The sequence below is a fragment of the Chanodichthys erythropterus genome, chromosome 15 (genome assembly GCF_024489055.1).
Source record: "Chanodichthys erythropterus isolate Z2021 chromosome 15, ASM2448905v1, whole genome shotgun sequence".
NCBI classification, from domain to species: Eukaryota; Metazoa; Chordata; class Actinopteri; order Cypriniformes; family Xenocyprididae; genus Chanodichthys; species Chanodichthys erythropterus.
This window is the reverse complement of record NC_090235.1, coordinates 3,230,891-3,242,070: the sequence shown is the minus strand read 5'-3', so window position 1 is coordinate 3,242,070 and position 11,180 is coordinate 3,230,891. Positions and strand designations below refer to the sequence as shown.

The 11,180-nt window shown below is 40.8% G+C and overlaps 1 protein-coding gene across 1 annotated transcript in view; it reads right to left on the bottom strand.

Annotated features, from left to right (window-relative positions):
• Window positions 1-3,092: 3,092 nt before the first annotated feature.
• The window catches only part of pkhd1l1.1 (PKHD1 like 1, tandem duplicate 1), a 65,551-nt gene continuing 57,463 nt past the window's right edge, over window positions 3,093-11,180 (bottom strand). The window contains exons 75-76 of the mRNA XM_067411072.1: window positions 3,659-3,812; window positions 3,093-3,550 (exon numbers count right to left, since the gene is read on the bottom strand). Of these exons, the coding sequence (XP_067267173.1) occupies window positions 3,339-3,550; window positions 3,659-3,812 (366 nt within the window). The 3' untranslated portion in view covers window positions 3,093-3,338. The remainder of the gene's footprint in view (window positions 3,551-3,658; window positions 3,813-11,180) is intronic.

Genomic DNA, 11,180 nt, shown 5'->3' with positions numbered 1-11,180 from the left:
CAGAACAGAACTGAAACCACATGACTAGAACAACCAATGAGAACATAACACATGAGACTGGGGAAGCACATGACATGATCACATGAGAGCAAGGCAATCACATGTATATAAAATAATATAACTATAAAATAAACCATGTCACCTTGAAGTTGTTTGCCAACCGCCAAAAAAAATCAAGAAGAAGAAGAAGAAGAAATAAACCATGAAACATCTTCCACAGAAGAAGACAATTTGCATACATGCAGGTTTGGAACGACATGAGGTGAAAATTGCTCCTAGGACAAGTAAATGTTTCCTGTAAACACTGACTGACTGGGGGAAGTTGATTTAATTATTTTTTTTAATGTTGTTTTTTAATGCAGTGTTTCAAGTACTGCTTTTCAGCAGCGGCGCTTCAATGTGATGACCTAAAAAAGTCAGCGTAACGCAAAATAATGGCAAGAAGACGTCTTTCAATAAACTGCATGATGGTTGCATGCGCATGCAGCGCGCCCAGTGTAGTCAGCTTCATTAACAAACGACTCTTATGAACCGGTTCTTTGAAAGTCAAAAACAGCGTAGCCAAGTTCACTTACGATTCGTTACAAGATACAATTCGTTCAGTTCTCAAAACAAAGACACACGTCTCAAAGCGTTTAACAATGACTACATTAGGTAGCAAAACTGATGACACACCAGTCAAAATCTGAGTGAGAGCTGAATGAATAATTTACAGGGGTTTTAAACTTACAAAGTACTAGTACTTTAGATGAGGGAAATTTCACAATGTACAGTAAACTGTAGCACGTAGTACACCCTCAATGTTGTGATTGTCAACTTTTTTATAGCCACGTCCACGTATTATGTGTACTGTATTTTTACACAACTGAGAAATGACTGTCTAGGGATATAGTCTAGTGTCAAAAGACCTATACACTGAATGAATTTTAATGAAATTTAGCCAAATTTGCAGAGGATGCTGAATGTACTTTTACTGCAATTGACAGTATACTGTATTGTGTGGCATACTAAGTTAGTTCTTATTTTTCTCATGCTTTTCATCTACTGCAAGATCAATTTATAATGGTAAAATGAAAATAAATAAAAAAAAATCCCTGCTAAAGTTCATTGCTGTATTTTACTGTATCTGTATCTGTAAATGTATTTTTGTGTAGTAGACATTGAGCTGCAAAATAATTCCTGAATCCCAGTAAGAGGTATTTTTGTTACAGTGTTATATGACCTCTCTCTTGTTCACTGGGCAGTGCAGTAGTCTGTGTATTTGTTATGTTTTGTGTGTCATCTGAGGCCAAAGTTTGATTTTGTCAGACAAGAATAAGTTTTTGACTAGAACATTTTATTTTGACCTGGAATTTTGAGGTTTTTACAAGTTGGTGTATAGTTTTGAGATTGTGTTTATAGTTGTGAGAAAATGTTGAATTGTTTCATGAATTGTGCATTAGCAATTAAGAAAAACAATAAGACTGAAAAAGTTTGAAAGACAAATTTATGTTGGCTTGTCATAAACCCAACTTAATGTCTTGTTTAAAAAACGTAAACACTTTGTTCAGTTAGGCCGGAATATAGATGTTCTGGGTGATTGCTAAAGTGTTGCTAAGTGGTTGCTAGGAGATTCTGGGTGGTTGCTAGGCTCTTGCTGTGCAGTTGCTGGGGTGTTGCTAGAGTAGCTTTGTAGTTGATAGGGTGTTCTGGGTGAACACACAGACGTTCCCACCTCTGTTAATAACAGAAACTCAAATTGTTTTGTTGCTCTTTAACTTGCACTAAAATGTGATTTAAACCATTGAAGTAGCCTGTGTAATATTAATAAAACTGCTTATCTCCTTTAGTGATACAAGCTCAGACTCATTTAGAATCTGTTGATGTTTTTCATATAGTGTTTTTACCTGGTGCCTTGATGGATATTGAAATATTATTATTATTATTATTATTATTTTCAGTTTAAACAGTATATAGATGACTACTTTGTGGTAATTCATTGTTTGTGAACACAATCGTGTATGTCAGGCCATAAATCTCCAAAAACTAGGCACGTGTGCTTGTTTTGGTGTTGCCACCCCTCATAGACCTCATGCCACCCCTTTGCCACCCTATAAATAATTTTCTAGATCCGCCCCTGAGTTGATAAACAAAAATCAAAAGGTCCCATGATGTGCAACATGCTCCTTTCATTGAGCCTTTATTTTTAATCCATCCTGAAGCATTTGTCAGGATGGATTATTGGAGTCCATATTTCCACAGATTTGTGGAAATATGGACTCCAATAATCTACTGGTCATAATGATTTCAGAAGAACCCAGAGTAAATCAAATATAACATTTTATTTGTCAAGTAAAAATGTCAATTTCATAGTTTTACAATTAGAAGTCAATTCAGAAATAATGAATGCATAACATCAATTCCATCATAACAGAAAATCCCCCCTGACTGCTTTGCAATTTACCTTATATACAGACCAAAAAAAAAGGGTTATAAATATTTACGACACCAACACCTGTTTTGGGGGAAGAGGAGTGGGTTTTCACAAAAGGCACAACCCAAAAACAGAATTTTCCTTAGTTTTCAATCTTCTTCATAATACCAGTGACTGCTGTGAAATTGAGACCATTTTACCAATCGCACTGAGACATTTAAAATTATACCAAACATAAAAAGGGGAAAAAAAATAGATACACAAGTTACATTATACGTCTTGAAGAATTTTCAGGGACTTGAGTCAGGGGGAAGGGAAGGTGTGTTTGTGTGTGTGGTGGGGGAGGCGTTGTCCTTTTGGGGTTAGGGCAAGGCGTTGTCCTTTGCTACTTCTTTGAGATCTTTACCAGATATGTTTTATTATTTTATTGCAGGATGCTTGATCTCTGTTTTTGTCTAGCAGGAAAATCAAGTCTTTACAAGATCACAATAATAACAAACCACAACAATCCAATTGATTCCCGATGGACAAAATCAAGTCCTGCCCAATATTCGTTTCACACGGATATGACACAATAAAGAAGAAAAGATCTTTGATTTCATGACTTTAATGGAAATGTTTGCCGTCTATAGGTTAAGGAATTTACTTTAGAAAAAAAGACAACAAAATTATGCTAGAACTTGATTTTATTGAGCATATAAATATAATATTCCAAAGTACAGTAAAAGTAATAGATTTAAATAAAACAAACTTTTAACAAAAGTAACAATTGTTTTTGTTGTTCTACAGTCTCAGAATTAAGTTGCAGCTTATATCATGATCATATGGGAAAACAACAGAAGTACATAGACAAAGGCAAATCATTAGAAGACAATGTAATATATATTATATGCATAAGAGAGGACTTCATTGGTGTTAATTGCTCCTAGAGTCCCCTGAGCAGGAGGAATAGACCACTCAACAGCATGAGCAGATACACAGATGGTGATGAGACAGCTGGACTTGAGTCAAAGATGCTGGGAAAGTCATTGTCCGTAGTGACGACCACAGAAGACGGTGTTGTAGGTGATCTGAGCGTAAAAGATCTGGACTCAGCCTTCCATTCATTCAGAGTAAAGGCCAACTTCAAGTTATCACCTGTAGAAGAGGTACAGAGAGAAAAATTATCATAAATGCTTGAAATAACAAGTGCCAGTGACCAAAAAAAAAAAAAAAAAAAAAAAAAAAAAAATGGAGATAACTAACCACTTGTAAAGATGGCCAAGTCAGTGTAATTGGCCCAGCAGCCACTGAAAGGGATTGTGGTGTTTCCGTAAAGCCCCTCTGTTTGAGTCCCATTAGCATCTTTGAGAACAGCCGAGATGGTTAGAGTCGTCACACCCACAGACACGCAGTCACCCTGGAAACAGATGCACAAAAAAAGATGCTCTCCTTACTCGATACCAGGTGTGATTTCCTATTAATTACCTGGGTAGAGTTGCACCAGCCATTCATAAGTTCTTACTTAAAGGGTCATGAAACCCCCTGTTTTAGCACTGGTCTTTCACACCTCAGATTTGAAAAAAACTCAAGATATGTGCATGTAAAGCTGTGGGAGTGTAGAGGGAGGGAGAGGGCAGACAACAACCAAATTAAACAAAAGACCTACACCACACTCCTTATACAAACAAATGAATATTAAAGTATAAGCTGAAAAAGAAAAACAACAGAGTTTGGAGCACTTGGTGTATTTTAAACATATAAACTCAAGCCAATAAACTCACAAAAATCTTATTAGAGACAACTATGAAGAAATCAAATGATGAAGAAAAAAATGAGGAAGAGCATTTTAAAAGGTCTAATAATATTTTCATTACATTTAAGAGCACTACAATCTCTGAACAAATGACACACAAAAGTTTAACACAGAAAGAATAAAGGCATAGTGTTACTTTTTTGTCCATTCATCTTTGAATTTTTGGTCTATATCATTGTCTTCTGGGCCCAGTTGTTCAAAAGTAATCTAATCAGATTTTGGTTATCGTTTCGGTTAATATTGGATATTTGATCCAATCCAATGACCAAAATCTGATCAGATTCCTTGAAAATGTGTTGTTCAAAATAAAATAAAAAAATATTCTGAAATCGGATTAGGTCATTAAATCCAATCTAAGTTTTGATCTGGATCAAATCGTCAGTTCCCTTTCTGTCGGTCACTTTTAATGCGGTCTCGAAATACCAACTATTGGTCGCCCTTGAGAGCCCCAAACACCTCTGATGTATTGAGAAAAGGCCAATGGAATTGGCAGGTGGAATTTGCATGCCAGGCCATGACCCTTACATACAGGTATTTAAGGCAGCTGGCGTGCACACACACTTCAGCTTTGTTCTTCGTGCAGGAGTTCCCTTGCATGGGTACATCAGCAGCATTCTGAAAGAGGTAAATTTCCTTATTAAAAGAGCAAATTCCTGTAAAAGAGCTACACGGCGGATTGCATCTTTTAAAAGATACCGTTTTGGCTGTGTCCTTCTGTATGCAGGCGAATTCTCTCCCTCAGATGGGCACAATCGTTGTCTTTAGTGCTTGGGCCATGCTCACACTGAAACAGCGTTCGTGTTGCGGTCGCAAATACTCATACTTTTACAAAAAGCAGAGAGTCTTTTCCTCAGCAGCTGGTCATGCTGGTCCTTGTACCTCCAGGTACGAGGCCTCGGTGGCCGACGGCGATCTGAGGGTAATGAAATAGCTGCCACTGGGTCAGTCCCTCATTACTCATGGCACGCAGAGCCTTTCGGCGTGGCTTCCCCTGCTCCCCCCACCGCAAACTACCCAGCTCGGCTACACTGGACATCATTCCGTTGGTGCCACTAGTACAGAGTCTGGACATGTGGATAGCGCTTCCCAGAGGTGGGTTGAGACCAATCTTAGATCTACGAGTTCTAAATTGGGCTCTGTACAGGTTCCCGCTCACACAGAAACACATCCTTTCATGTGTTCAACACCAAGATTGGTTCATGGCGCTAGACCTGAAAGACGCATAGTTTCATGTTTCAATCCTTCCACTGACCTTTTCTACGGTACGCCTGAAAGTACAAGTGTCCAACAGATGCCTCCAAGACTGGCTGGGGCGATGGGGGGAGCAGGTGTTTTTCCACTTTAAAATAATGGTCCAGATCGCTAGTAGTTCTTGCATAGTGACTAGGTAACAGTTGAGTGACATCTCAGACACTTTAATGTAATGTAATTAATGAATTGGTAATATTTATAATTTGTCATAGTTACCTATTAGTTCTTAATGATGCCAATCTCATTTTGTAATTACTGATTAGCTAATAAGGAACTATCTTAGTCCTAAATTTGATATTACTTACTGATTAGTTAAGCTTGTTTCTATTATTTAATAGTAGTAGCTGATGTATTAAAGCAGTAGTACTGATTTGTCCTGCATTACTTCCTGCATAGTTCTTTATTAATGATGGACCATTATTCTAAAGTGTTACCCATATTCATACTAAAAGCTAAAAAAATGCTTTTATGATTTCAAAGGGACTTTAAAGCTGCAGTCTGCAAGTTTTGCCTCTTTGCCGCCAGTTCAAAAGTCCCTATCCGAACAGGCCTCAAATGGAAGGCGCAAGCTGAGGTAGAGCATGCTATCTCTAGTCTGCAACATCGAGAAGTGATGGGGTTAGTCCAGACCAGTCGGGCTGGCCTAGGCTGAGGAGCACCACAGCAGCTCTGGTCTAAAGCCACCAAGAGACAGCAGAAGACTATGGTGGTGGATGAAGTTACCAGGCTGGAGTATAAGCGCTTCCACATAAAGGTGATATCCCAAGGCAGCTTCCTGTTGATGGCGACCTATGACACCCATCCATGCCCCTGTAACCTCACCCAGTGGTTTGGCGAAGAGGTAGGCTGTCCCTTGTGTGGTAACATCAAGGCATCCAGCACATCTTATCAGGGTGCAAAGTGGTGCTGACCCAGGGACGCTTCAGGTGGTGTCTTTGATCAAGTCCTGGCTAAGCTGGCGGAGGTCCTAGAGAGATGTAGGGTAGCAGCAAATCATACATCAGCAGCAGTAAAGTCTTTCCAGGCAGGGTTTGTCTAGTCTGGCAGCATGCTCCAACCTTCTACTCAGAAAAGGAACACCATGCTCACACCAGGCAGAGAGTGGCAGATGTCAGCAGACCTCAGGAAGAAGCTGGTCTTTCCAAGAGAGATTGTGACAACTACCCTCCGGCCAGATATCATCTTGTGGTCCACGGTGGAGAAAAGGGTTCTCCTCATTGAACTTACCATCCCCTGGGAAGAGGGCATGACAGCAGCCCACGAAAGGAAGCATCTTAAGTACTCCAAGCTGGCAGCGGAGTGCCAAGAGGCAGGATGGAGAGCCAGGGTCTACCCACTGGAGGTTGGGTGTAGAGGCTTTGTGGGCAGAACAGCAGTCCAACTGCTCCAGGGTGTTGGAGTTGTGGGGTCAAACCTGCGGAAAACCATAAAGGAGTTGGAAGAGGAGGCAGAGAAAGTGACTATTATGTCCTGGAAATTGTCGTTTCACATTCATTGTCTTGTGTCTGCTGTTCCTGCCGTTTCTTCTGTTTCTGTTTTTCAGGAGGAGCCTGGTGATTTGTCTGGAGTACCGGAGGAGTACCACGATCTGCGAGCTGTGTTCAGTCGTACTACCCCCCCTCACGGCTGATTGTACTCTTTATCCGCACCTGAGTGTAAAGCTCTTGAGAAGTATCTCACTGAGAGTCTCGCTACTGGTACTATTTTTCCTTCTTCTTCACCCGCCGGTGTGAGGTTCTTCTTCGTGAAAAAGAAGGAGGGGTCCTTGCGTACTTGCATAGATTATCGGGGGCTTAATGACATAACAGTCAAAAACCGTTATCCCTTGCCTCTTATGTCATCGGCTTTTGAGATCTTGCAGGGAGCTAAGGTTTTTTTTCACGAAGGTTGACCTCCGTAACGCTTACCATTTAGTATGTATTAAGGAGGGCGATGAATGGAAGACGCCATTCAATACTCTCTTAGGGCACTTTGAATATCGGGTTCTATAAACTCAAGGAGCTGTTTACCATAGCACCCTTACTAATAACGCCTGACCCCGAGAGACAATTCATCGTCGAGGTTGATGCCTCTGATGTGGCTGTCGGTGCTGTGCTTTCTCAGCGCTTGCCGCTTGATGAAAAGTCCCATCCGTGTGCTTATTTCTCCCGCCGACTTTCGACTTTGAATATATTCGTTCAGCTAAAAGACTAAATGCTCGCCAAGCTCGTTGGGCGCTCTTCTTTGGACGCTTTAATTTTACCATTTCTTTTCGTCCTGGCGTTAAGAACACTAAACCTGATGCACTCTCTCACCAGTTCGGTACCTCGGAGAGCGCCTCCACCACTGAGACTATCTTACCAGACGGATGTGTGGTTGGGGGCGTTACCTGGGGAATAGAGAGGCAGGTTAAGGCGGCGTTGTCCAATGTGTCTGGTTCCTCGACAATGTCCCTAGGATTTGCTGTTTGTTCCTAGGTCGATTCGTCCTGATGTTCTCCGCTGGGGGCATTCTTGTAAATTAGTAGTTCATCCTGGGGTAAGAGGAACTCTCGTAGCCATTAGCCAGCGTTTTAGGTGGCCCACTAAGGCTCGTGATGTGCGCCGGTTCGTGGCCTCTTGTGCAATTTGCTCTCAGGAGCAATCTGCAGTTCAAAGCAATCAAGCAGTTCTCCTCCCGCAGGGCTACTTAGGCCTCTTCCGATTCCGTCCCGTCCTTGGTCCCATATCACTATGGATTTCATGACAGGGCTTACGCCATCTGCCAATAATACGGTCATCCTGACCATTGTAGACCACTTTTCAAATCCGCCCACTTTGTTTCGCTCTGTAAACTTCCCTCTGCCAAGGAGAAGGCCCAGATAGTCATTGAACACGTCTTCTGTCTGCATGGCCTCCCTTCAGATATTGTTTTGAACAGGGGCCTTCAATTTGGTCTCAGTTTTGGAGGGAGTTTTGCCGACAGATTGGTGCTTCGGCCAGTTTGATCGTCAGGATTCCATCCTCAAACTAATGGTCAAGCTGAACGCACTGACCAAATTCTGGGCTGTATGCTCCGCACTTTGGCCTTTCCCAATCCCTCGTCTTTGAGCGAACAATTGCCGTGGGTCGAGTACGCCCATATTTCGCTTCCCTCGTCAGCCACAGGGCTATCACTTTTTCCGTCTTGTCTCGGGTACCAGCCACCTCTGTTCTCCTCCCAAGAGACAGAGGCCTCTGTTCCCTCAGTCCAAACATTTATACGATGTTGCCAGCATACCTGGAGAACCGTGAGAGCTGCTCTGTGCCAGAACAGAGAGCGCACGCATCGCACCGCCAATCGTCATCATGTCAAGGCGCCCAGATACGTTCGTGGTCAGAAAGTGTGGCTTTCCACACGGGATTTACCCCTGCAGTGCGCTTCTTGCAAGTTAGTGCCGCGCTTCATTGGTCCCTTTTCCATAGTTAAGGCTCTTAGTCCTGCAGCCATCAAACTCCAATACCACCCTACTTGCGATGCACCCACCCTGTGTTCCACGTTTCTTGAATTAAACTGGTTATTCGCACTCCCGCCCGACCCACCCATTGTCCTGTTCTTGTCGAGGGTTCCCCTGTTTACAGGGTTAGGAAGCTGCTGGACGTGCGCCGCCGTGGGCGTGGTCATCAATATTTGGTCGATTGGGAGGGTTACGGTCCCGAGGAGAACGTCCTGGACCGCTTGCTCATTGAAGACTTCCTTCGCTCTTCCTGTCATGAGCCGGGTTTGATTTTCTCCTCATTCTTTTTTTTCCCCTCTGCCTTCATTGCATATTGGATTCAGCTGTTTCTCATTACTATCGGCATGCGCGCTGATTGCTCTCTCACCTGTTGCACTTTTTTCTCTGATTTTCTTGACTATTTCTTCCTGCTGTTCTTCACGCTTCTTTGTCGGATGATTGTATACCTGTTATTGGCGTTGTCTCTCTGCTTACAGCTTGATATCCTTAACCTCTGTTTGTGTGACCACCTTAGTCATAGTCCCAGTCCCTGTAGCCGCCTTGAGATCCTTCCATCTGAGCCCTCTACTCCTCTAGCCTGGTTTCTTCCAGCTACCAGCCGTTGTATACTCCATCTACAACCCGAGGCGCTCCAGATCTGAGACCATGCTACAGGGCTCTGCACGGCCTCGCCTGAGACTGCTACTTAATTCTTTTTTTCCTGTTAACCAGCTGCGAGCGTTCCGGTGTGACGGCGCTCGGCAGTCTGCCTTTGTTGAACTGTTTGGACTGTGGAATAAATCCTGTTAATTTGCACTTTCGCCTCTGGGTCTTCTGCTTCACATAACAGTAGGATTAGTGGTATGGGGTAGGGACATATTATACAGTATGTACGCCAAAAGTGCGTATCATATGCACGCCAACAAAAACTTCTTTTGCCACACATAAAGAGATGTTTCATTAAAATATTATACTACTTGAATAACAATGCTACTATATGAATAACATAATAGGTATATATATTAGATTCATATCATTAAAAGAATGTGTAGATAAAGCTGAATTATCACCATCAGTGAAGCATTGTTTAATTCTTCTGATTCTGAAGTTAAAAAAAGATAAATTATTTTAAAACTGGAGACCAAGAAACTCTTATGTAATGATTTCAAATTGCTCTCTCATGTTTTTGCAAATAGACTTAAAAAAGGTATTGGCGAAATTATCAGTGAAACACAATCAGCTTTTATCAAAAGAAGAAGTATTCACAGTCAGATTTGTTCTTGATATGCTTGATTATAACCATCTAATTCCTCAGACAAGCTTACTTTTATTTCTAGACTTTTTCAAGGCATTCGATACCCTCAAACACTCTTTTTTGTTTAATCATTAGAAATGTTTGGCTTTGGTCCTATGGTTTGTAAAGTAATAATTTCTATGTTTTAGAAATATTTTTAGTTGTGTTTCCCTCACCCAGAATACAAATTAAATGAGGAATCTGTCAGGGATGCTCTATTTCACCATTACTCTTTAATACTGCAGTCAAATTAATGTCTTTATTCATAAAAAATAAATTAGGACAATATAGGCATAAACATTCTTAGTATGACCTTTACTATAAGCCAATTTGCAGATGACACTCTTATTTCTTAAAAATAAAGAGTTGCTTCCATTAGTTATTGCTAAAATTTCTGTCTTCTCAAAGGCATCATGTCTGACCATAAACTAAACAAGTCTGAATTAATGGCTATCCATAATTGTGACTTTGAAGATATAGAGGGCATTCCAGTGAAAAAGGAGGTTAAGTATTTAGGGGTTATAATTACCTCTAATAAACCTCTAAAATAGAAAGTATGAAGAAATCGTTAAATCATTGGTTATCTCGAGACATATCTATATTGGGTAGAATTCTCTTGACTAAAACTGAGGGAATATTCAAACTCATTTGTCTCATGCTTTGTATACTGCCACAAAAGTTGTTAAATCAGTGAATTCAATTTTATTTAAATTTATATGGAAAATAAACCCATTATTTATGTAAATTCCATATGGTTAAAGAGTATGAACAAGGAGGCTTGAGAACCATTGATTTTGAACCTCTTATTCAAAATAAAATGGCTGAAAGAGTGTTTAACACTCAATATGGTACCATATTCCTAATCACATTTTTAAAAATATTGTCGGCCTTGAATTTGTGTTGAGATGTGATCTTGATCTTTGTAAAATTCCTTTGAAGGTGTCTAATTTTCATTACAAGCACTGCTTTTTTGGAAAATGATATTTACAAATAA